The sequence below is a fragment of the Anolis carolinensis genome, chromosome 6 (genome assembly GCF_035594765.1).
Source record: "Anolis carolinensis isolate JA03-04 chromosome 6, rAnoCar3.1.pri, whole genome shotgun sequence".
In the NCBI taxonomy this organism is placed as follows: Eukaryota; Metazoa; Chordata; class Lepidosauria; order Squamata; family Dactyloidae; genus Anolis; species Anolis carolinensis.
The window spans coordinates 82,361,000-82,387,246 of record NC_085846.1 but is presented as its reverse complement, the minus strand read 5'-3'; the positions used below and the strand labels follow the sequence as shown (position 1 = coordinate 82,387,246).

Here is a 26,247-nt window from a genome sequence, read left to right as displayed (position 1 = left end):
ACTTTAAAAAAATACAACTTTCATCTTCTCTTATGGAAAGGTCTTGGATCCAGTAGTACTCACTGTGAACGGAACTGGGTAGCCAGGGTTGAATATTCCAAAATCCAAAATTTGAAATTGTCCATATGTATGGCTAAGATACTGACACCTTTATTTTCTAGAAGTCCCATGTAAATTTTTCTTTATGCTCAAAACTATTAAAATATTGAGAATAACATTACCTTCGGGCTATGTGTATAAGGTATAAATGAAATATACTCGAAATGAATTTCATGTTTAGACTTGGGTCTCATCTCCATAATAACACATTATGTATATGAAAGGAACCCCCGGTGGTGCAGTGGGTTAAACCACTGAGCTGCTGAACTTGCTGACTGAAAGGTCAGCGGTTCGAATCCTGGAAGCAGGGTGAGCTCCCGTTGTTAGCCCCAGGTTCTGCCAACCTAACAGTTCGAAAACATGCAAATGTGAGTAGATCAATAGGTACTGTTCCAGCAGGAAGATAATGGCACTCCATGCAGTCATGCTGGCCACATGATCTTGGAGGTGTCTAGGGACAATGCCGGCTCTTTGGCTTAGAAATGGAGATGGGCACCATCCTCCAGTATTGGACACAATTAGACTTAATGTCAAGGGAAAACCTTTACTTTTACTTTATGTATATGAAAATATTCCAATTTCTTTTTTAAAAGAACATGTTTGGTCCCAAGCATTTTGGATATGATTCCTTTCCTTTCTCCCATGTGGCTCCAAGGAGGCCTCCCAAAGCAAAAATTTAAGGAGTCCAAATGAGAAAAAAAGAGTAAGTACATGCACTCTGAGATGCAATACTGTAGACAACCTATTTAACATAATATTTGTGTTTTAATTTTCACATTTTATTTGCCCTTCTTGATGAACAACACTTTTCAACATAAAACGTGCACTGCTTTCTCCCCAAAGTCCATTTATACTATGAAGGTGTCATTAGATTCCCTGAAGGTATAATCATGTTATAATTTAGTCACCTCCACTTGCCTTTCCTCATCCAAGACTACAATCAGAGAAGCACTCCTATTCTTTGAAATTAATGGAATTTAAAAATCTGATTAAAGATCAGTAAAACTTCAGATCATGTTGTTTTACATGGCAGAGAATGAGTATCATCAGAATGTGTTCTTTTTATCACCTTATTCTCTAATACAGATCAGCACAAAGAGATTAGTTCTTTGTAGATTTTCTTCCATTTCAATTTTCTGTCCACTCCCCACTTTCCTGGTAAGCATAGAATCCATGTTTCAGATATCTCCTCCCAGGGAAAAATAGTCTATGATTATACTAGGTCCTCTACGTTTTTCTGTGGCATATTTCCTCTAAAGTCAATCTAGATAACTTTGCTCTCTAGGAATTACGAGGTACTCCACTTCCTTTGAAGCTGAGATAATGTGACTTGCCCAAGGTCACCCAGTAGGTTTCTATGATTGAGTGGGGATTTGAATACTGGCCTCTTAAGAGTCATAATCCAACATTCAGACTACTAAACGTCACTGTTTCTCATATTCTGCATGATGTAACATATTTAATATGTTTTTCCAGTCGCATGATCTAGAAATGTTAGAAGTTTTACAATCCAGTCAATTGCAGTGGCAGGGATATCATCAATTCCATTAATCTCTCTTTGATTCTGGGATCTACAACATGTATAAGAGCAAAAACTGGGTGTAACTATTCCTCTTCTTCTTGGCCCAAATCTAACATAATGTTAAAGGAAGAAAAGAGTGATTTAGCTGTTTGTTGTTGTTTCTTTTTTGTACAACTTGTTGTATTGGATCCCAGGCATGTTACTCATAGCTCACTTGTACAACCACTTCTGGAACTGGGAACTGATGGCAGCTTCCAGTTCTCCAGTAATTTCTCATAACAATGCAGAACTGAGTTAGAAAAATCACATTGTTGTACGCTGTTTATATTTTAAAAATTCCACCACTCTTTCTGAAAAGGGATTCTTTACAAGCAATTATTTTAAATTTCACACAATATCCATTTTTATTTAGACACCCTAGAGGGATACTTCAAAATTTCCTGTATATTCTCTCAGCTTCCAAACTTGATGCTTACTCAGGTCCTTCTATAAAAACATCCAATCTGGAGTATTACTAAGCACTCAAGTGCTCCATGTACATCATGGAGCCTCCGGTGGCCTAGGGGATAAAAGCCTTGTAACTTGAAGGTTGGGTTGCTGACCTGAAGGCTGCCAGGTTCGAATCCCACCCAGGGAGAGCATGGATGAGCTCCCTCTATCAGCTCCAGCTCCATGCGGGGACGTGAGAGAAGCCTCCCACAAGGATGGTAAAACATCAAAACATCCAGGTGTCCCCTGGGCAATGTCCTTACAGATGGCCAATTCTCTCACTCCAGAAGCAACTCTGGTTGCTCCTGACACAATAAATAAATAAATCATGAAATCATAACAGTTGGGACAGCCCCCGTACTCCACTGAATCTAACCTCACATTATCATCAACATAATGACTGTAACACGGTCCATTATTATTTTTATTATCATTTGCTGAGGCCTCAAAAACAGGTGCTTCCTTAGGACCCAAGCATTTCATGATCAGGATGGGATCTGAACAACAGACATTCAAATTTATATGCAATAATCCCAAACATTGTGATGAGATTGCTCTATATATAGTGGTGCAATGATAATGCAGTCGCAGCTTAATAACTGGGAGAAGGGGAATTAGGGAATCAGTGGTCGGATAAGGTCCTCATTGCGCTAGTCCCACATGCACCAAATTTATGTTGTGGCCTAAACCTGTTTTGGGGTCTTCCAACATCTCTGCAGCCCCAATGTTTTTATTCATTAGGGGTCATGAACAGCAATATACTTTTACATAATTCCCTTCCCCCCAAAATTTCAGGACCCATTACTGCTTAGACTATTGGCTATTGATGATGCTGTTTTATGTTACTGTCTTGTTGTAATGTTATTTTATTAATACATGTCTTAATCTATTTTTGGTTTTAATCTTTGTTGGATCGGGCTTGTCCCAATGTAAACCCGAGTCCCTTCTGGGAGATGGAGGCAGGATATAAAAATAAAATTATTATTATTTTATTGTATGACACAGCAAACAAGAGAGACGTGCTGGATTTCATATCACAAATTCCCAAATCGAACACTTCCCAAGTGTCTAGGACTGTGTGGTGTATTTTTGGATGATGCGTGCAGATCCCAGTAGGGTGGCCTTTTGCAGTTGGCAGATCGTAATTTTGTCAATTTCTATTATTTCCAAATGCCGGCTGAGATCTTTTGGCACGGCACCCAGTGTGCCCATCACCACCGGGACCATCTGCACTGGTTTCTGTACTGGTTTGAGATCCTGATAGCGACTGAGTTTTTCCTGTTGTTTTTCGTCAATGCAACTGTCAATGCGATTATTATTATTATTATTATTATTATTATTATTATTATTATTATTATTATTATTATTATATTGCTGTGGCTTTGCCTGTTCCTCTTCTTCTCCAGAAATAGCATTTTCTCCTAAAAACTTTAAAATGAGATGTTTTGAGACATCCCATGACAGTTTAGGGGAAGGATATACAGTGGGCCCTTAGTATCTCCTATGGTTTTGTTCCAGGGCCAAATCCATAGATGGTCAAATCCCATTATAAACAAAGCCATAGTAAAATGGTGGCCCATTATATAAAACAAATTTCTTTAAAAAATTGAGCCACGGATGATTGAATACATGGATACAAAATCTGTGAATATGGAGGGCCAACTGTAGGGCTATTGAAACTGCTTACGAGGCATGAGGAACATCTTGAGCAAAACAAAGTTGATGGTTGGGTTTTTAGGTTCCAGTCAGGGTTTTTGTGCAGCTCCCCATATTTCTGGAAATTGCCTCTCTCTCTTCAGATCTGTTGTACTACTGGATGTTCATTTTTAGAGTCAGCGCCAGGATAGGATCCTAGGCAAAGTAGAAGTGGTTTATTAGAAGTCGTGCAAAACTGTGGAACATGATGTTTGCAAGAATGTTTTCACTTCCACTACTGTCGATTTTTGGGATCCAGAGCAAAAGTCAGGTTTATGTACATATGTTGTGGCATAGTGATATATGGCAGCAATGTTGATCCCCCTCGCCATTCATTTTTAGCATGCATACACAGCAGCTACTGCCAATTCATGGCTATAGGAAATCAGATGCCATTAAACAGACACAAAGACGCCTTTATAAAAGAGCGGTTTTGAAGCATGAAGCCAGACAACCAACTGAATTACTATATGCAGATTCATACAAAATTGCTGTACAAGGTAGCAGGAGTACATCATAGCAGCACTGCAATGGAAGGCATTTGTATTACCCTTACTTCTCTGAATAAATTCCAATGACAGCTTCATTTCATTTCTTCATTCAGTTTGGAGGCCAGATGGCATTAGAATCATTTACTTCACCTTGTTGTGTTTAATTACTACAATCAACACACTATTTTCCAAATTAATCATAACAAAGTAATTTCATTAGTAACACAGCAGGCTGTTGAATTATTAGCATCATAACAGTTTGCAAACAATTAAACTTTATTTGAACCTTAAAAATTTGCAGCGTGGAACATTAGTGTGAGATCTAATGGCAGTACACTACAAATCCAGTACAGAGCAAATAATCGAGCAAAATGCTGCATAAAATATGACTTAGAAAAAGAGCGCTCTTTGTATTCTGGGGAACGCAAAGGAAATATAAGTAAACAACAAGAATAAGGCAATTAGCATATATTGCGATATTCTGGTCTGCCGGAGTCACGTTAATGGGGTATTCTCTTTTTCTCCCAAAAGGTTATGATATGTGTAAAGATTTTCAAGCAAATATTTTATCCCTTTCACTTTGCCTAGCATATTCCAACACTAAAAGGCGGGGTTACCGTATCTTTGAAACATCCTCATATTAAATATATGTGTGTATGTAGGCAACACATATCAATTTCTACTATGTGAGAAAAAGGTTATGAAAGCAATAAAACTGCAGCTGTCTCCATCATCCTATCAGGAGGCAAAATGGTCCGAGGGTCCATCATTCATAAGTTAGCTAAGGACTCCCTCTCCTGGATTTACATGAAAAGGGGAAGAAAGTCCCTCCAAATATTTTAAGTTTCTAAAAGATTTATCTGAGCAAGGCAAACGCCAATGGGGGATGGGCTTCCCAGCAATTCAATGTGCTGTGAAAGTCTACTACCATCTACTGGCCAACACTGATAAAACAAAAAAAATCTCCTCCCCCCCCCCCCCCCCGCCCCACATACAGGTATTCAGATTTGCTATATTTAACACAGTGATGTAATCCTTGGTTGGTTAAAAAGCATTGTTTCGCAGGGATTTCGATCAGATGCAGACAAGCGCAGATTGATTTAATCTTTAGAGAAACTGTCCCCCAAAGGACCTCACTTTAAATAAGTCCGCCAATATTTTTGTTTCTCTTTTATTATTTCAAGTTTATTTACTACATTTATATCCCTTCTCACCCCAAAAGGGGAACTCAAAGCAGCCTTACAAAAAGGCAGCCATGTATGTACATACATATAGTAAAAATAAACATATACATTAAAACCAAGTTGCTACTGAAATGGAATGTACCGTCATGATGTATATGCAAAATGAGAAAGCTAATGGCTTTGTAAAATTGTTCCAAGATTTTAATAATCAAGGAGGGAGGTGCAGTGAATGTTTATTTGCTGGAAGACTGGAAATTCTTACACTCCTATGATGATTAAGTTCAGAGGAATGATAGGATTATATGCATGTCTATTGCCTACTCAGAAGTAGGTCCACTGAGACTTGGTCTATGGAAAATGTACAATGTATGTTAGTTGTATTGAGGTCCATTAAAATCAATGCGAAATATGATTGTCAGATTGAGTATTGGAGACCTCTTATATATTTAATGATTGTAAAAATGAGGAAATTTCAAGCAACAGCTACTCAAATTCACTCTCCTTCATAACCATTAAAGGTACAGAAGCTCTCTCCAATTTTCATGCTGTCAAATCTAAATGAACTGTAGTAACAACTTATTAATATAAGTCTCCTTAACACAGAGAAAAATACTTTATGCTTTAGACTACAACTCATATGTTAATTTTCTATGAACAGGGAGCAATTTCATAGAATGTATTGTATACCCACAGCTCATATATACATACAGTAGAGTCTCACTTATCCAACGTTCTGGATTATCCAATGCATTTTTGTAGTCAATGTTTTCAATATATCGTGATATTTTGGTGCTAAATTCGTAAATACAGTAATTACAACATAACATTACTGCGTATTGAACTACTTTTTCTGTCGAATTTGTTGTATAACATGATGTTTTGGTGCTTAATTTGTAAAATCATAACCTAATTTGATGTTTAATAGGCTTTTCCTTAATCCCTCCTTATTATCCAAAATATTCACTTATCCAACATTCTGCTGGCCCGTTTATGTTGGATAAGTGAGACTCTACTGTATATGGAATTATGGACAAGGAATCAATACTCATCCTAAAGTCCAAAGCAGCAGCATGGGAACCAATGTCAAACTCTTTGGCCAATTAGAGGAGCTAAGCATACATCAGTTCGTAGGTTGCTGTATGTTTGTTTTAATTTTGGTGATAAAGACCTTTGTTTTCCCAAAGTTTTATTCTTCTGTACTTTGTTTTCTATTTTTACAACTTTGTTTAAATAAAACTGTTAAGGGACCTTTGTTTTCCAGCAAGCTTTTAGAAACTGATTTTAATAAAACTGGCATGTATACTGTATAGCTCTACTGTTTTGAAAAGCTGTTTTAAAATAAGATTTAAACTTGTTTTAACCCTGTTGTTATGTAATCTTGATTTTGAAAATGATTTTAACTGTATCGCAAAGTCCCGTATCTGTGGGGAATACAAAGTGTAGTTATATGAAACCATGTGTTAAATTTCCTCACCTCTGGTCTCAACATACCATTAAGTTGCATTGAAGGACCCAAAACTTCCGAGAGAAATATCCTCTCTAGGAATTTGCGAGATTCTCTAATACAATATTATGGTAACTTACAGGAGAGGTATACAACAGAATTGCCTGAAGGACCTAGTAAATTTCCAGAAAGACCAGTTTCCAAAAGCTTGGTGCAGGTAAGTGAAATTGTATATATGGTTTCATGCCATTATGGAGATCCAACAATATGTATTTTATTGTATTCTGGCTTTTTGTAATCCATCTTGAGTCCTAGACTGGGTGAAAACATATAAATAAAATGAATGATGAATGTTACGATGCAATGAGTGGCTACAGAGAGCAAAGCAGTAAAAAGGAACTAAAAAACAAGTAAGTCTCGTCTTACTTGTTCTGCATATGAATATACTTCATGGCCATGATGATTTAAGAACAGTCCTAGTTAATTTTGGATTTTTGACAATAGGTTTTTTATGAAGTTGCCTAAGAGTTGCAGTCAAAAACAACAACACCAAATTGCTGTATAGCCAGGTGTTTTGGCCTACAACTCCCAGAAGTCCCAACCAGTTTACCAGCTGTTGGGATTTCTGGGAGTTGAAGGCCAAAAACATCTGGGGACCCACAGGTTGAGAACCACTGGCCTACAGTATCTGGGATTCCTTGTATTCAAATACTAGCCACAGCTTATTTAGATAGGACCCATTTAAAAAAAATATTTTGGTGCAGCAATAAAACAGTTAAAGTTTTACATGGGATTGGAAGGGACTATTCCATTCTCTTTTAGAAACACTACTTTTGACCTAAGACTATGTAGAATTTGATACTATGGAGTACAACGTAAAACTTCTCAAATTACTTTTTAAAACAGCTATTGTATTATATTTTATTGACAGGGTCGTTTTCTACCAGTGTCCTGGAGTTTTGAACCTAATTTAACCAATTTAAACATAATGAATATACAGTGAAATACATTAGAGAAAATTGAAGCAAGAACATTCACAGAAGAGATCCATATCTAAAGTGCCAAGGAGAAGCATAATGCCCTGAGAACATTTTCAGAGTCACTCACATAGAAAAGAATATGAGATTGTCCACATCTACTATTGCTAAGATGTGTTATTTATATGCTGTGTCCATTTATCAAAAAGTTAACAAATGGACTCAATATTTTCTCATACAACCCCTGGTGCCAAAATGATAGTGGACAGTTAACAATACAACAGCAAGAATCAAAGTACAGAAACATACTTAAAGTATATTAAAATACATTAATGAAAACAAGGCACTGATTAGCTTGCGTCTTGGTTGGGCATCTACTCCAGTCATCATCTCATTTGTGGAGTCCACCTGAATAGAAAGAGAGAAAATAAACAATCCAAATTTATGCCTATGGAAACACAGTCTGTTTCAAAACTTAATAAGGGCACTCTACTGTTCTAGATTACTTGCTGTTCTTATTCTAGATCACTTACCAGCTGCTTGGTCTAACTCATTTATCTGTTAAGTACAAGGAGGGCACTAATGAAACTCAGGGAGTGCCATCTCCCATGTCCTTTCTTCCCATGACACACCATCAGATCCTATTTCAGCAGTGGATAATCACATCATTACATGGCTTCAACTAATTGGTTTTAGTTGTATAGCAAAAGGATTAAATTGAAATTACAATATTCTGACATGTTTCCCAGTCTCCTCCCACTTCTGATAATATAAGCCAAGTGTGAGTGTAATTTATGATTTCAAGCAAGCATATTCCTGTTACGACTTTAACCTTTTTATAGACAAATCCACATATGTAGCATGTGCCGTTGCTTCATTTTTCTAGGTAACTTCTCACATGCCTATCACTTAGGAGCCATTTAAATCTGTATTACAGTAAGAAATGTGGATGCCTGGGAGTGTAGCTACCTGCACTGATGCCTGGTGGTAACAAATAGTATATAAATGTTATAATAAAATGTGCAGAGCACGTGAAAAAAATCAGCTGACAAATATACAACCTATATGAAGTGCACCTCATTTAAGAGAGGTAGAAAACAAAAGGTAAATAAGCCATATATATTGATTTTCTGTAGTTTTCCTAAGCTCTAATTAAATCTTTCCCATAGAAAAACTTCAATCATAAGTTCTTATTTTTTGATACTAGTCATCCTTGATATCTGCATAAAATATTTTTGTGATATATAGACATATTATTTAAGACACAGGGCAGCTTCAGAAGCATAATGGACACTATCCTGTCCCAATGTACCATTTTGGCTTGAACTCGGGATTAAGCAGATTTGAGCTCTTGGAGCAGGACCGTGACTTGAACTATCTGTGATTGACTAGTGCTTCTGGAATCACAAACCCATCTTCTCTTTCCCTGTCTGGGGAACAGTGATAACAATGATTGCGATGGGAAACAGATGACAGAAAGAGAATGAAAGCCTTTGAAATGCACAATGTTGGTTTGTGTGTGTGTGTGTGTGTGTATGTGTGTAGATAGATAGATAGATAGATAGATAGATAGATAGATAGATAGATAGATAGATAGATAGAGATAGACAAATGCAGGCAAGGGCAAGGCTGACTACTGAACCAGTATTCAGTTTGTTAGTCTATATGTCTATTATTTACACTCTGAAAGCAAAAGTCAGCTGGGTTCATCCTGCAAGAGAAAAATCCATTGTGACCCGTGCTTCAGAGCTACATCTGTATGGTTCCTTAGAAGACTGAAACTGAAAAATTGAGGGTTATCAAAAGGATAAAATGCTCTTTCTCCCCCTCTCTCCATGTATGTGTGTGTATGTATCACTATCATTTATTTTATTTCACATAAAGTTATCAATTGGACCTCTCTCCCTCTCTCCTCTTTTTTCCTCGATCGTTGTTAACGGAACTACAGGAAAGGTTCCAGGAAAAAGAAATCTGTATGAAACAGAGAGCAAGCGAACATATAAGCCATTACAGAAGATTGAATTAAAATGTACTTACCCGGGCCTCTCAGATATCATACATCTCCATTATGTAGGCTTTAGGCACCAAGCCAATGGTTCCTTTCATTTCTCCTACCCACCAGCCAAATCTATTGTACTCCTAATTGAAAACAATATGCAATATTAACCTTTAGTCCGATATAAATGCAATAGAGTTTTGCATATGACTCCTGAAGTTTCCTCCTTATGTACAGTTACAAGAGCATGAATAGAAAATTAAAACATTAAGGGATTGTGTGTGGACGTATTTCTGAAGCACTTGAAATACATTAAAACACACTAGGAACACGCTATTCAAAAGAATAGCTATCTATTATCATGTCTGGCAGACCAGGGCAATAACTATCTAGGGGATCTCTACAAGAAGCTGAAGTTCATCCAACAAAAGAGGCTTGGAGTGTGATTCTATTTCTTGTTTTGTAATACACACTGGTGACCACATTCATAAAATCTTGTATTATTAAGTATCACTTGAAGGATTTTCCTTTGATTTTTTTTTTTTTCGTGGAGCTGTAGTCACACACAATTAATGCAGTATTCCTTTTGCTGCCACTTGATTGTTTTTATTATCGCTGTTACGTATATTTGGAGGGAAGTTCATTATGTTCTTTGGAGAACTTCAAGATTTATTATCAGAGTTCATCTTTTTCTTGGAATATTCTGCTTTCTACCCAACCAGCCTACTTTGGCTCTTTTTTCTGCCCAAGCCATATCAACACCTGACATCTGAAAATTAATACTTGATAATAAAGTATAAATATCCCTTGGGATTCATTCAGTAATAAAGCCTTAAGCTGTAAAGAACCTTAGCTAGTTAATGCCACATTAAGTCTGTTTTGCTTCTCCAACAGCCCATCATGGTGTTATGTTGGAAATTTTATCACAGCTTTCATATGCCCGACAGGTGACAAATGCATTTTAGTTCAAAATTTATTTAGGCTTAGCAAGATATATCTGAAACAAAACAGGGATGTGATCGTTTAAGGAAATAATGTTTTCCAAAGGCAATTGCACTTAAGAGTCTTGTGGAATCCAAATTTAATGTTTGTCCCTCTGAGGTACATATTGAGATCAATCCTAACAGTGTCTCAATAACGTCAAAATTTTGAAATGTCAACATGGTGCACTAGATGAAAGAGGAAGCTGTAGGGAAAACGGAGACCTAAAAAATCCTAACACGTAACGGCCAGAAAAATAGAACATACAAAGACGGAGATATAGGGGAAGGGAACTGATATAACACGCTGAAGTATAAAGTCTCTGCTGGACAACTCACACTCAGCCTCAGAGAAAGGCTTAGCAAACCCTCTCTGACAAACCGTTTTCAATAAAACACCATGACAGCATTGCCATAAGTCAAACATTCTTTGAAGATTATTTCAACAAAATTATTTAAAACTAAGTGCTCGATGGAGACAGATAGGATGTAAACATATCTATTTATACAGTTGAAACAGGAAAGGGAAAACAGCAAAATATCCATATTCTCTCCTCTTCGAGGGTTTTCTTGAAATCTGATTATCTATTAACCTCAAAAGCCAGGATATATTTCTCTTCCCCAACATCTTCACAGTGGCCACCCATTTACTTCCACCCATTAATCCTGGTGCACTCTTCAAACATTATAAATGTTCAGGCTGCCTCTGCCTTTACTTCCTAAACCATGCAACACAGAATTTGATTTTCCAAGGTTTTCTCTGTAATTCGTAATGACATTATTTTATTGGGAGGCAGAATAATTCTAGTCCAGGTACATCTAAACACAAAAGAAAATGGTTGTGTTTTTTTAATGGGTGCTATCCTGCAAGAATGAAATTATGTTTTTGAGCCATATTAGCTGGGCGGGTTTGAGAGTTGTAATTAAAAAAGTAACTTTACCAAGCTCTATCTTGGTTAAATAAATCAGGTATGTTTTGTCCTATGGTACTTCGTTTTGTAGTGCACTTTCAAGTCATTTTTAACCTAAGGTGAACCTATCCAGGGATTTCTTGGAAAGTTTCTTCAGTGGTGTTTTGTCACTGCATTCCTCTGAAGCTGATATTGCCCAAGGTCACTCATGGGTATCTATATTCAAACGATGGTTCAAACCCTGGGCTTTTGGAGTCCCAGTCCAAATCCCAGGTATATTATACAGGATTGGATATTAAAATGGGAAAGCAAAGCATGTGGGTTATGCTAAATGTATTAATGCTTAACCAAGTGGCTATAGCAAGACTGGGCCAGGTTCTCCTCCAAAATCAGAAGTCTTTACGAGGACAATATCCTGTGCCTATGACTGCAATGAAATGTTGCCAGTTTATCAGAGCAATAAGCCACCAGGCTGTTCTCCCAGCCCAGGATGAGAATCACACCCGCTGCAGCACTGGATCGATTGTTCTGGGGCCAAAACCCTTAAAGGCAGGAGGCGCTTGCTGTCTCGCCGGGGGTTCTGACGTTCCAGCTGTGTGTGCGTTTGATTAACAAACACATGTTTTATCCCACATTAGCCTGCTTAAACACACACTTGACGTCTCGGTAGACTCAAAGAACAAGTCATCACTCATGATGCCAAGCCTCACCTGCACTGGAGGAATCTTGCCAAGAAAGCTTTTCCAAAAAAGCAAAGGGTGGCCGAAGAGAGAAACCACCACTTTCTGAGTATGAGCTGGTGGAAATGCTCATCGCCGAGTCGGAAAGCAAACAAACAAATGTGTGGTTTTGTGGAGGGCTGCTATAGTTAAGTGAGCATTACAGGGTTTTTTTATATGACTAATGGCACAAAATAAGATCACTGGAGATAAATTGCAGAATAGAAATTATCCATGTTGCCATGCATTTTATCAGTATAGAGGGAGGAATCCAGAAGCCTCCAATTCAATGGAAAAGCCACACCGCCTCCCCCTCCAACAACGCTCATTTCTTGCTATGCAGGAATATACAATTTAATGCGTTTGCGTGAAGCTGAATGTTAAGCTGAAGTGGGTGGTGATGTAACAGTCTAGAAAGCTAATTTATGGAGTGGCTGCAGACATTCGAAGGTGGGGCCATGGGGGGAGAAGACTGCAACCCAGATGCCTTTACTTTATCATCACTATGCTTGGTATGAGCCTTGCAAGCATGATGAATCCCAATTAGAGCGACTGTAATGTAAGCAAGCAGGAAGGGGGAAACAGACCTGCTTTACTGGGAACATAATGCTTTAACCTTAGGTTAGAACCATCCCTGCAAAAGATCCTCTTTTAACTGCTTAATGTGTTTCCCATTCTTTCTTCAAATGTGTCTAAAGTCTGTATGCAGATAAAAGCCAAAATGATCCTGCTTTTAGAGTGCTGTTATGGATACATTACTTACAGTAGAAATAAAAGGCAGCTGATCCAAGGCTGACAGACTAAACACAGAGCTTAGAAGAAAGTTACTAATTTTGGACTACAACTCCCAGAATCTCCAGCCAGTGTAGCTAGTGGGGGATTCTGGGAGGTTTGGTTAAAAAAAGGAACTCTTTCAAGCTATTGTTTAACTCTAGTTGTTTTATTAACACACACACATAGAAGAAAATTAACACAATTCAGAAAATACAAACATCAGGACAATTCCTTTTATATTTATATATAAATGTGTGTGCATGTGTATAAAAACTTTACTTGTTGCTGCTATGCTTAATTGGTTATTAATTTCTTTGTCGTATTAAAGCATCAAATCGTTTAAAGAGAGGATGATGAGATTTGTAATACAGACATCGCCTTCAACTATTCCAATTTGGCAGGGATAGTCCTCTGCCATCCCACTTTTTCAGTTGCTTTCAAAATGTCCCAGTTTCTTTTTTTTTGTTTCATTTCCTCTCTTTGTCTCCGGCTTATTGCAATTGCTGCAAAGTGGGTTCAAAGTGCAAAAGTCATTTACTTAGGAGGGTTGAAGGAGAGAGAGAAGAACCATGAACCTTGCCCATCTCAGGACTCTTTGGCAAAAACAAACTGATGCAGCCTCTCCTAGCTAGTGCTGATTAATAACTTTATCCATCTTCATCACTTTCTAATGTTTCTAATTATTGGTATCACAAAGCCCAGACAGACAGGTTGGCTGCTTATAAACTACTGCTCTTTGTTTGGTCATCGGTGAACAAAACAGTCACAAGATTTAATAACCTGAGTCATACAATCTCATCAGATGAGGCAATTTGCACCGCTTGCTCTCCCCTTTAGTCACTGAGCCCATTACATGATGTACATCAACTTCCAGCCAGGCTCTGTAGCAAAAGGGGAGAGCAAGTAGTATATGCTGCCGCTAAGGCAACACCGGAGGCTTCCCAAGTTGCCTTTGGAGCAATGGGGCGGGGGGGGGGGGGGAGTCGGGTGGAAATGCCATTGGCAAGTCAAGCAATGTGGGGCGTGGAGCAATGGGTTCTTCCAACACCCTACCGGGACCCCAAGGATTTGACACGATGTGTGGAGAATCCCAAAGGTAATGTGACAAGATCCATAGAAGCCACAAAGTAGAACAGTTTGGTGATATGGACTTCAAGTTTTTGGGTGGTCATTTTTAAATGTGGACCCTGGCAGAGACTACAAAAATGAATGCTCATTTCACCTTGGGCTGTCTTGAATTTAAAAGCTGTGCCTTTAGGATAAATAACAAATGGAGAGCCCCAATCAGCCAAGGATTTAATATTCATAAATGATTAGCACTGTGGAAGCCTCAGGTGTGAAAAAACCACTATCGGGTATTCCTCAGTGTGCTTAGGAAATGCTGCATATTCTTTCCATCAACCCTAGGCTTTGGCAATTGACTCCACTTCAGAGAGACTGATAAAATAATGAAGAGTCCTTTAATCTGCAGGAAACCATTCCAGTCAATTTATAAGAAATATTACATTCCTTTGTAGGATGTGTAATTATTTTCTATTAATCATGCACTATAAAGCTACATTATGTGGTTATTCTGTTATCACTAGGAAGAGGCCTGCAGTCAGCTCCTGACAATGTTAGGTAATTACTAACACAAAGCTTCTTTCTCCTTCTGTAGAAATGCTATCAAGATCCAGGGACACTGTAAAGCTTCGCTGTAGGAAAAACAACACTCCACAGAAATTAAAGAGCCACATAATGAATTGCTTAAAGGCAAATCTGTGCGTTTTTTAAAAATAAAAGGGAGGGAGGGCAGGCAAATGTTTACAGATTTGGGGGTGTTTGGATCTGAATGTAGTCATATTTACCAGCTAGATCCATTACAATCTACTGGGCATAAACATCATTCCTTACTGACTTCAAATAGCATCGATGTAAACTGGTCTGAATGCAGTACAATTAAGTCTGGAGCTTAAGAGGTAGGTCCTTAAAAAGTAAAACTGTATAAGGACTAAAAAGAACAACCAACAGCGGCATTTCCAAAAGATGTTAATCATAATGACAGGTACCTACATTTCATCTGCGAACTATTAGCCACTCTCTGGAAACACTTTGCAATCTGCCAGGAAATTTATCTGGCAATCCAAGAGGTTTTGTCAAGAGTCCTACATGTTGTTAAGTATACTTTCAGTCTACTGAATCACATTCTGGTTCAGTCAGAATAATAAAAATGGATTTAAAAATCAGTATAGTAACGTATGAAATTTCTATCAAACAATCATATAAAGTACACGAAAGGATCTTGTAGCACCGTCACTGTAGACCCAATTTATAAAAGGTTATGCTACAAACTTATCATCTCAGTTAATCTCAAACTTCCTACATGTCCCTTTCCATAATAATACTAAACGTGTCTTTGAATGAATATATAATTCATTCCAAGGGTTGATATGGCATACCTATGAAGAAATGTGGAAATCGGATGGATATTTATTCACACTAACTCAGAAGTACGTGTAGAGAGTATTTAGGGTTTTAACAGTATTAATCAGTACCACAACCAAACATTAACAGACTTCGACCATATTTAGATGCCTTTAATGAATACACATGAGGACCCATAGATTTCACCAAGCACTTTACATGACTAAGATTGACTATTGTTGTTTTATACCTGCAGCGACTGCTGCATTTTACTGATTTTAACCAAGGGGTTTGGGAAGTGAGATATTTATGTTGGCTGTTATTGTTTTCTGTTATTGTTTCTGCCATTTTTGTATTTTGCGTGTTGTACCTTTGAGTGCTTTGTAAGCCATCCCATGTCCTTCTGGGAGATGGTGGTGGGGTATAAATAAAGATTATTGTTGTTATTATTTTATTATGTCACAGCAAACAAGATAGATATGCTGGATTATTATTATTGTTATTACTATGCAGTGGCATAGAAGGGGATATTTTATTTATTTATTATTTATTTACAGCATTTATATTCTGCCCTTCTCACCCCGAAGGGGACTCAGGGCAGATCACATTACACATATAGGCAAACATTCAATGCCTTTTAACATAGAACAAAGACAAACAAACATAGGCTCTGAGCGGCCTCGAACTCATGACCTCCTGGTCAGAGTGATTCATTGCAGTTAATTGCAGCTGGCTTGCTCTCCCGCCTGCGCCACAGCCCGGTCCCATTTTTGCATTTAGCAACCTCTGAGGATGCCTGTCACCGATGTGGGCGAAATGTCAGGAGAGAAAGCTTCTGGAATATGGCCATAGAGCCCAAAAGACTCACAGCAACTCTTCTAGGTGGTTTCACTTTAGCTGGCAATTCAAGCCTGGGAAAACCTCAGCAGCTGGAAACAGATCAGGGAGAAAACTTTCCTGTTACCAACTGCTTCTACTGTTCTCATCTCAGTTGGCATTATTTCCATGTACTTCAATTTCCTTTGTTTGCTTCTGCACTATATGAACTGTGGGAACCCATCTTCCAGTTACATCACAAGGGGTTTGCTTGGGGGGGGGGGGGGGAGAGAATCCCCATTCTGTATTCAGAAATCAGTTCTAGAGTGTAGAATGCTAAGATATATGGTTAATTTTAACTTTATTTTTAATTTTAAAAAATTAAGTTATAGTTAAGAAGTCTTTTATGGTCATCTTATCTCCACCTCATCCTTTCATTTTAAACACCTGGCTTTAAAATATAAAAATGAGAGAGAAGAAAAAAGCTTTTTAAAAAAAATAGACACTTCAATTGCTGTTTTATAACTTAATATTAGTACTTTTGGCCGGGTCACTTTTGAGTATTACCATGCTGTTACATTCCTCTGTGCAGTATAAAATGTGGATGTTTTCTTATGGAGGTCAGGAACCAACAAAGATTAATCTTGCATAAAACCCAGGACAAAGCAAGTCAAAATAAAAGAAACAAATAACACAGCAAATATTTAGAAATACAGTTTTGGGAACAGGGCCTATGATCACAAATGGAATTATTCCAGAAACTTATATGTAGTGATGGTTCCTATTTACTATTGCTCCCCCCACGCCTTCACATAACAGTCAAGAGCTTTAATTTTGTCTACAGGAGACCGGACCATACAAGATACATGAAACTTGTAATATATTCCCAGCATCATTTTTTTCTATGTTTTTTTTTTCAAGTTTGGATCCAAAAAGTCAAATTTGAGTAGTTGCAGTTGCTGCTGAGACATGTTCTTTTGCACAGTAACAGCACTTCATATTAAAGAATATGAAGCTCTGCAATACCAAGATCTACTTAAAACTTATTTATGATTCAATGACATTAATGCAGTACCCACCATTTATAATGGCAGCCGGGCAGCTAAATGCACAAACAGATCCATAAATAAAAGCTACCCTGACTGTAGTACATGGTCTTTTCAAAATCCAGTGTTTTGAAGTGGAATTGTTTCCAACACTATGAATATTTCAGGGAAGGGAGGAGACAGTTAAGACAAAGACAGAAAGACACAAAGCTGTTATGGACAGGAGTTCAAAGGATATATATATATTTGCTCTTTTCACTCTGTCTGCCACTATTGCTATTTAAATTTCCTCTGCTGAAATAATGTTTTGTATCTGCACAAGTACTTTATCTTTTGGTTCATGCTGCATTTTTCCAACACCATATAATACTTATGCTTAATTCCTTATCAGTAGAATAAGATTTCCACAGGATTAATGTCAACAGGGAGCTGATATATGGTTAGAAAGTAATAAGCACTAGCTGAAATCAAGCTGAAGTGGAATTTATGACACCATTTTGGAGCCGCACACATTAGTGTGTCTCTTGGCACCTGCATCTCTCATTTGCAACCGCTAGATGGTGTAAAAAATGTAAAAAGAAAAAAGGCTCAAGGGCTCATTCAGATACTACAAAGCTAAAGCACTAATTTATAGAGTTGAGAAATATTTATTTAAGCCATTAAGCTCCGGAAGCTCTCAGTTATATTTTACCTTGAGAGCATTCTGAACACACTCTTTGTCTGGCTAGTAGTGCTCACTCAGACCATGTACCTTGGAAGTTCAAATACATTATCCCTTGGCATTTTGTTTTCCAAAGCCTCTAAATCCAATGCTGACAGGAAACCTCATTTTGTTTAAAAAGCTGCAAGAGTCTAACTGACAATAGACTGAGTTCTGGCTAAATTTCTTTGCGGTTTTAACAAAGAAAATGACTGCTGAGCAGAAAACATTCATATATCCAGACTGGTTATGACAGACCAACACCTAAAGCCAAGGGCAAATATACCTTTAAACAAGGTATTAACTGGAGATGGAGATTAAGAGGACTTCGTGCTTTGAGTCTGGGGTCAAATGAGCCATGAATCTGAGCATTAGAAAGGAAAATGTAGTATTAGCACTTGTTTGAGGTGGACTCAAAAGTTTTAGGAATGTAACACGTCGCAGGAAATTGCATTCTCTCCTGGATGACTTGGTGAAGTGAAAAATATAAAAAAGGAGTGTAAAATAAAGTAAAAGATGCAGTGCAGTGAATGCTTCCTCGAAAGTAAGTCATTTTCGGTTCATTGGGACACTTTATGTACATAGAATTGAATTGCCTGGCTGTACTGTGTTAGGTAAGGTTTCCCCCTGACATCAAGTCCAGGCGTGTCCGACTCTAAGTGTGGTGCCCATCTCCATTTCTAAGCCGAAGAGCCAGCATTGTCCGAAGACACCTACAAGGTATGTGGCCGGCATGACTGCATGGAGTGCCATTATCCCACCGGAGCAGTACCTATTGATCTACCCACATTTGCATGTTTTCAAACTGCTAGGTTGGCAGAAGTTGGGGCTAACAACGGGAGGTCATCCCGCTTCCCGTATTCGAACTGTTGACCTTTTGGACAGTGAATTCAGCAGCTCGGTGGTTTAACCATTGTGCCACCAAGGTGTCCTAAGTACTGTGTTAGTCATGCAAAAAAGAAGGAACTATGGTATACATATGAGACCTGTTTTCACAAACTGGGTAGACTCGGTTCCTTCTCTGTAAAATGGGAACAAGAGCAACTGGCTTTGTACAAGTCTTGTGGGGAGATGCAAGACGAGGCAGAATATGGGAAAGTTATAGTTGGGGCCACAATTTCCTGCCCAGCTATTATTCTACTGGCTGGTGGATGCAGGGAGTTACAGTTAAAGCAAAAAAAAAACTTTCCTAAGCTCTCATGTAAAGGTTAGGAAAGACAGGGGTACTAGAAATTATAGTCATTCACTGCATTTGTGGTAAAACACAAGAAAGGCAAACTCGAGTTACTCTTAGCAAAATGTTTCTTCGTATTGTTAGTTCTAGCCACTTTAACATTTATCTTAAGACAAATGCTTTGCACTTTACTGATGAGAAAGGGCAAAGTGTGAGAGTATCTCATGGCACGAGTGGACAGGCAGCACTGAGCAGATCCTGGGAGTAATTGCTCAGAGTTGTGTCGGGCATCTAGACCAGGATAGTAAAGGTTACCCTTTAATTTATGTACAGCGAGGACTTAAGAACTTCTACCCCCCCCACCCCCCCACCCCCCCCCAAAAAAAAAACAACCACCGCCACCACAGGTTCTTTGTTGAAGTACCCTAAGAACAGAACTACATCTTGTGATAAATATAGTATGCAGTTTAGGATCATTTTTCTTTCTTTTTTATCAACTGTACACACTTAATGAGAAAAGGAATATTTACCAATCTATACTGAGACCATCACATATGAATAGGGAGATTTTCACCAGCTGCTTTTAATTTTAAAATTCACCTCCTACCAGCAAAATGGGAATTTTAAATGGGGATGGAGATGATGATTGAGACTTTTTCTTCTTTTTTAAAGTCCTTCATTGAGAGAGGAAATTATGAAATAAAAACCACCTTGGCCAGGATTTTTATTTTCCTCAGTATGACCATTCTGTCTTACTTTAATGTTAAAAATGAGATTGTAAGTTAAATGCTATGTATTTAAATCACATTGCAGTTTGAGCGCTGAGTGAGACTGACAGCACAGTCAGAAGTCCTACTGAGTCCAGTAGCAGTTTTCTGAGATAGACATAACTGGAAAATAGTGTCTTAATGTGGTCAATTTGGAGCTTTGATCATCTCACGCATGAATTGTCTTGATGCAGGATTCTGCCTTCGTTGGGAAATGCAGAAAAAGGCACTTATGTTACATCACATTACATCAGTTTGCTTTTAAAAAAGGCCAACGCGGTGAATTGAAGATGAGCCAAATCTATCACGGCACACAAATGGAGACAACCCAGAAAGCTCTTGAGGCCAAACTGTGACATCAAAGCTATTCAGAACATTCAGAATCAGCAAATACAAGACGTATCAAGGAAGAGGAATGCATACACACATTCAGTAGTTGACAAGGCTACATTTTTACATGCATTGAACTCATTGTCTCAGAGGGAAGTTACTTAGCAGCAAGTAGCCAAGACGCCAAGCACAGATAAACAAGACTTAAAGACGATTCCTGTAGCACAATAACTCTTCGAATGTGATTACATTCAATTGACAAAATAATTTATGTGCAAGGAACTTTAGACCAAATGTAGAGGATGTAAAGGAAATGCCAATTTCTCCGCAACCTCAAAGACTGCCTGCCGCTGCTGCTGCTTTTTTAAAAATTTCAGCTATCTCCTCTCACCTATCTATTCTCTGTAGGATACAATACCTTGCTGAGAATGTAGATAGTGTCGCCACGTTTGAATGTCAGCTCATCAGGAACATCTCCGGTACAGTCCCACAAACCTTGATAGAAATTAACATAATCGGTTTTTTTATTGCCTAGGGGAAGGAAAAGGTGCATACATTAGATTTGTCAGCATAGGTGATTGGGGGCTTTTGTTATCAGTGATGCAAACACAAACGCCACTCAAACAACAGCTGCTGGAGGACATTTTCCAAGTTACCTCCTTTTAAAACTAGGAAGCTGCTCCCCTCTCCACTCCCCAGATAAGTGCTGGAGAAAAGATGAAAAAGAACCCCCACTCCTTGAAGTCTCTAAACCTGTTTTTAATAACATGTGGCTACAAGTTTTCAGACATGCACATGGTAACTCTATTTCAAGCCACGTTATTCTCACACATGTGAATGCACTACAAAATTGCAGCTGACATTAAGAAAATTTCTGACCATATGGAAAAAGAAACATCTGAAAAGGGGGGGCGGATTATTACAACTTTTTGGAAAATGCTTTCCTTTTTGAGAACCAATACCAAAATTCCGCTGCATCTATGGAGATGATTGCTGAAGCTGCGTATTTTCTTCATCTATATGCATATATTGCGTCAGCATCAGTTTGGGACATTAAGTTCTTACTAAATATGCAATACGCAGTTGCCATAAACTCATCCTTCTAAGCACATAAGCACAATGGATGTGCTGCTTTCAAACTGCCATACAGACCATTAACTGATTGATTATTTTAGCACTGTTTGCGCTGTAATGCCACCATAACACAGTAATAAATGCTTTGTCATATGCTCACCATACTACACAAGTAGTTACTGAAGCACTGAACTCAACACAGTTGCTCTACACTGAAAGCGTCTATGCACATGGCCAATCGTTTCTATAGAAAGCCTGTCCAGCAAAAAGACAAGCCACCCCAATGAGAAAAAAACAGCTGCAAGAGAAGCAAACTAGATGCAAATGTACTTAAACACTTCTACGTAATATGGAAATTAAAGCCCCAAGTGTGACTGTCTTTTGTTTTGTTACAGAGGATACCAATCTCCCATACTGCTAAACTTCAAAACATGTTAGTAATGTTTTCAAGTCACTGGAATTCCAAATCATTATTTGTATAGTTCAACATTAAGTTGTAAAATTATGATTGCTTACATTTATAAAACACTCACCAAATGCAGACGGATAATGTCTTTCTGATAATATAATTTTCCACTTGCAATGAACATTGACATTCAATCCAGAGGCTTATATAAATTCCACTGCAAGGCAATTTCCAATACTACATGCATTCACTGCAGTTCATGGAAAGTCCCATTCAATAGTATATTACCCAGGCTTGCAGTATACAACATTTGGACATCTACACTGTCATAGGTGGAAATTTTGGCAACCGGTTTTCGGCTCAAGGCAAAATAAACGTTTTCACCACATATCTTTAACACCTCACCCTTTTTAAAAACGGACCGTATAACTTCTATTGTACAACACTAGAGGGCACGCAGGATGGAAGTATAAACACAGTATGGGGCAGTGTCTTTAATTTTGAGTTTTGGCAATTTTTGGTCTTCTTTTCTGTAAGCAATATTCCATGGAGCTAAATTAACAGCTAGCAAAAGGAAGGAAAATCTGTTTCATGTAATTTAGTCTCCATCCTACTACCCATACACTTCAATTATGATAAAATAAGTGTCTTATAAATAAGACGGTTGGTTCAATAATGCCAATATTTATTATCTTGCATTTATTCACTGCCAATAGGGCCTTCTTGAGTCTCTGCAATATGCAGAAGGATTTAGGAAACAGCTAAAACAAAGACAGATAAAGAAAAATAGAAAGATCTGTCACTAACAGCTTAACATGCTGGATTGCAGTGCCCATAATCCTTTATGGCCAGCTATGCTGGATAGGGTTAATGAGGGTTTGAGACTAAAAAAAACAACTGATAACTAACAATTGGCCTTCTGTGCTACAGAAGTAAGGCCACAAGAAAGGAAACTATCATAGAAATTGTTAACTATGCTACAGGGATATTTGCAAAAAACACTAAAAGCATAAAGAAATTACTTGGTAGCATTGCCTAGTTTGTAAAATTTAGATGTTGAAGCCCTAGAGGCTGATCCTCTTTCTATTCTATATGTGTCTCTCTACAAATACAGAACTGTTTTGTTATAATTAAAGGAAAAGTGCCTGAAACAAAGAAGAGGGCTTTCCAGATGGTAATCACAGCCTGAATATGAGATAAAATCCACTGAATGCTTCAGATACAGAATATGTAGAAAATAATCTTGTACATTTTTTACTTCTTTGCGTGGCAAAAAGATTGTTCTTCTCTTCCATACAATGCAACAGGCACCCCCAAGGAGCTGGATTTTTTCCATACTTTGAAATAGTCACTTTATCCAAGACTGAAAAAGATGGGTTCCTTCTAGACTTTAGGAAGTTCCACCAAGGTGTAAGTGAGAGTCTACTGAACTTGTGCAGAGCATAACACTCTGTTAGTGGAAGGATTTTCTGCTACATGTTTCTAACAGAGTCTGGGTTTGTCCAGAGTTCAGGCATATTCAGAATCAAGGGTTCTCGGACACAAGAGTTGCTTTGGAAATCACCTGTTTTCAATAGGAGAATAGACAAAGCTGCTTGTGGTTGTGGAACATGACCTTATCTCAAACATAAATGAAACTGGACTGATACGTTTTTGTAGCTATGTATGCTGAATACATAAAGGTTGTGAAATATGTTATTTTTTTATCAAAGTCTACTTTTTTGTCTCTTGAGTGTATGATATAAAACAAGTTGATTTATGGGAGAGTATATATATATTTGGGTACTGAAAAACACTTCTAAAGCTCTGCTGTTTTTATGCCCTGACCAATCTCTGTTTTCCTAACAAATCAGAGATAACAGGTTATTCAGTCTAACAAATGAAACCACTGCCTTGCATAATTATATCTTGTTGTATACCACAAGAGAAGATTCTACTCTAAAGGGATTCTGGATCTTCTCTTCAAGGTCATGCTTTTCTAAGAAAGTTATGATCTCCAAAAAGTGTTTTTCCAAAAGGTTATGAATGTCACTATCCAAAAAAATCACACTCACTCTCTCCACTTGCCATGCTTCCCTTTTCCACTCCTGGTTTTGCAGAGAGGTTGTTGACATCTCCTTGCATGAATAATAGAAATGCCCAACAGCTAATGCGTTTACAGTATATAAGTACAGTGCACTTATGGGATCCAAGTGTGAGATTTTCAGATTTTAGGTTCTATACAGTTGCAGTAGGATTTAAAGCACTGATTATGTTCAATAATGTACAGTGGATCCTTGGTATCCACTGGGCTTTGGTTTCAGGACCCCTCATGGATATCAAAATCTGTGGATGTGCGAGTTCTGTTATATACAAGCTGTATTTTATAGCCAAACTGGGGCTCCAGAAGTGGATAGAAAGCAGGAAAAGATTCTACGTAAATATGATGTGTTTGGATTAACTCCCATCGAGGTTAATGTGGTTAGGAGAATAAATAGAATGCATTTCTAATGTGCAACACACATTATCACTAGCATTTCATTACATCTGGGTCCACTTTCACGCCCACTGCATTAGAAATACAAGGAGACACCTACCATGTGCATTGCTTTAGAGTTCTAGCTCAGGAAATTGCTCCAGTATAGTGGCTTCCAAACCAGTGTAATTTATAAGGTCCTTAGCTCTTACAAGTGAGCCTCTGGTGGCCTCTCCACATTTTGGGACTATAGCACACTTTACTTTCATTTCACTGATTTTCCTCTATTCTGTCTTGTGTACATTGTTAAACTTTAGATACCCACTTTAAGACTAGGATCTGCCCCCTCATTCATTATAAATATGCACAACACACATTGGAAATGTTACTTTCTTGAAGTGAGATACCCAGCATCCCCAGCATTTCTAATGTATTTCCATCATTTCACAAAGGCAGTACTACATCCTGCAGCCCAGTCCCCACTGAAATGTGCTGATAATTTGAAGTTAAATATTCAAGGAAAGGTCTTGTAACAAAGGCTTAAATAAATCACCATATTTTCTCTTTGAACATATGTTTCTCCTGGAATCCTTGGCTGGTTGTGACTTGCGACACATTAAACTTATGTAAGTTGATGAATTATTGGAATACATGTAGAAAGGAGAGGAGGAGCCCCCAGTGGCACAATGGGTTACCAGTGGTTCTCAACTTGGGGTCCCCAGATGTTTTTGGCCTACAACTCTCAGAAATCCCAGGCACTTTACCAGCTGTTAGGATTTCTGGGAGTTGAAGGCCAAAAACATCTGGGGACCCCAGGTTGAGAACAACTGGGTTAAACACTTGTGTCGGCAGAACTACTGACCAAAAGGTCGGTGGTTCAGGCCCGGGAAACGGGGTGAGCTTCCGTCTGTCAGCTCTAGCTCCCCATGCAGGGACATGAGAGAAGCCTCCCATAAATGGTAAAACATCAAACACCTGGGTGTCCCCTGCAGACAGACAATTATCTCACACCAGAAGCAATTTGCAGTTTCTCAAGTTACTCCTGACACGAAAAAAAAATGTAGAAAGGGAAAGAATCCCACAGCAAAGTAATGAAAACAGGAAATCCTGACTCATTTAAACCCATCTAAAAATCAAGCTGACCTTTCTAAATGATTTCACGTTCAAACCAAAGTGACTTTCTTCCTTGCAACCTATAACCAAAATCCAATATTATGTTGTAAATCAGATATACTTTTAATGTAGTGCAAATATTTATCAGTAAAGTTACACCAGATTCCAGAGCTGCACAACTGATTTCCAATTCCTTGGACAAAAATCAATCAGCTTCCCAGCCAGCTATTCAGAAGTGAGGATTGGAAGGCTTTGGGTATGCTTATGTCTGCACTATAGCCTAGTTTTATGCAACTTCTCGGAATAACCAGAACTATATTTAGCTAGCATAATGTCCCAACAGGATTCTACTCTCAACATGATTTTCACTCATCACTGGGTTATCATGCTTTTGCCTAACCAAAACTGCATGCCCTAAAGAAGGGATGCTGAGAACTTGGTGTAAAACCGCCCATCGTCTGAGATTTGGCACACAAAAGAACCTTTTATTTTGAATTTCTTCAGAAGCAGGGAATAGGCTTAGCAGCATTGTCTGCATCTCTTTCCAACACACTTTGCTAAGCAAACAGAATGAATGTTGGCATGATTTGGTTAAGATAAATCCAACATAATAATGTATGCAAGACCCTCACTTGCCCTGTAACAAGTAGGGTTGGAAAAGAAATGTAAGCCTACTTATTTT

General features: G+C 38.1%; 1 protein-coding gene across 1 annotated transcript in view; it reads right to left on the bottom strand.

Moving 5' to 3' along the window:
• Positions 1 to 4,200: 4,200 nt before the first annotated feature.
• Positions 4,201 to 26,247, bottom strand: part of skap2 (src kinase associated phosphoprotein 2) — a 134,625-nt gene continuing 112,578 nt past the window's right edge. Inside the window, exons 11-13 of the mRNA XM_008117055.3 lie at positions 20,936 to 21,048; positions 9,939 to 10,040; positions 4,201 to 8,309 (exon numbers count right to left, since the gene is read on the bottom strand). Coding sequence (XP_008115262.2) covers positions 9,948 to 10,040; positions 20,936 to 21,048 — 206 coding nt within the window. The 3' untranslated portion in view covers positions 4,201 to 8,309; positions 9,939 to 9,947. The remainder of the gene's footprint in view (positions 8,310 to 9,938; positions 10,041 to 20,935; positions 21,049 to 26,247) is intronic.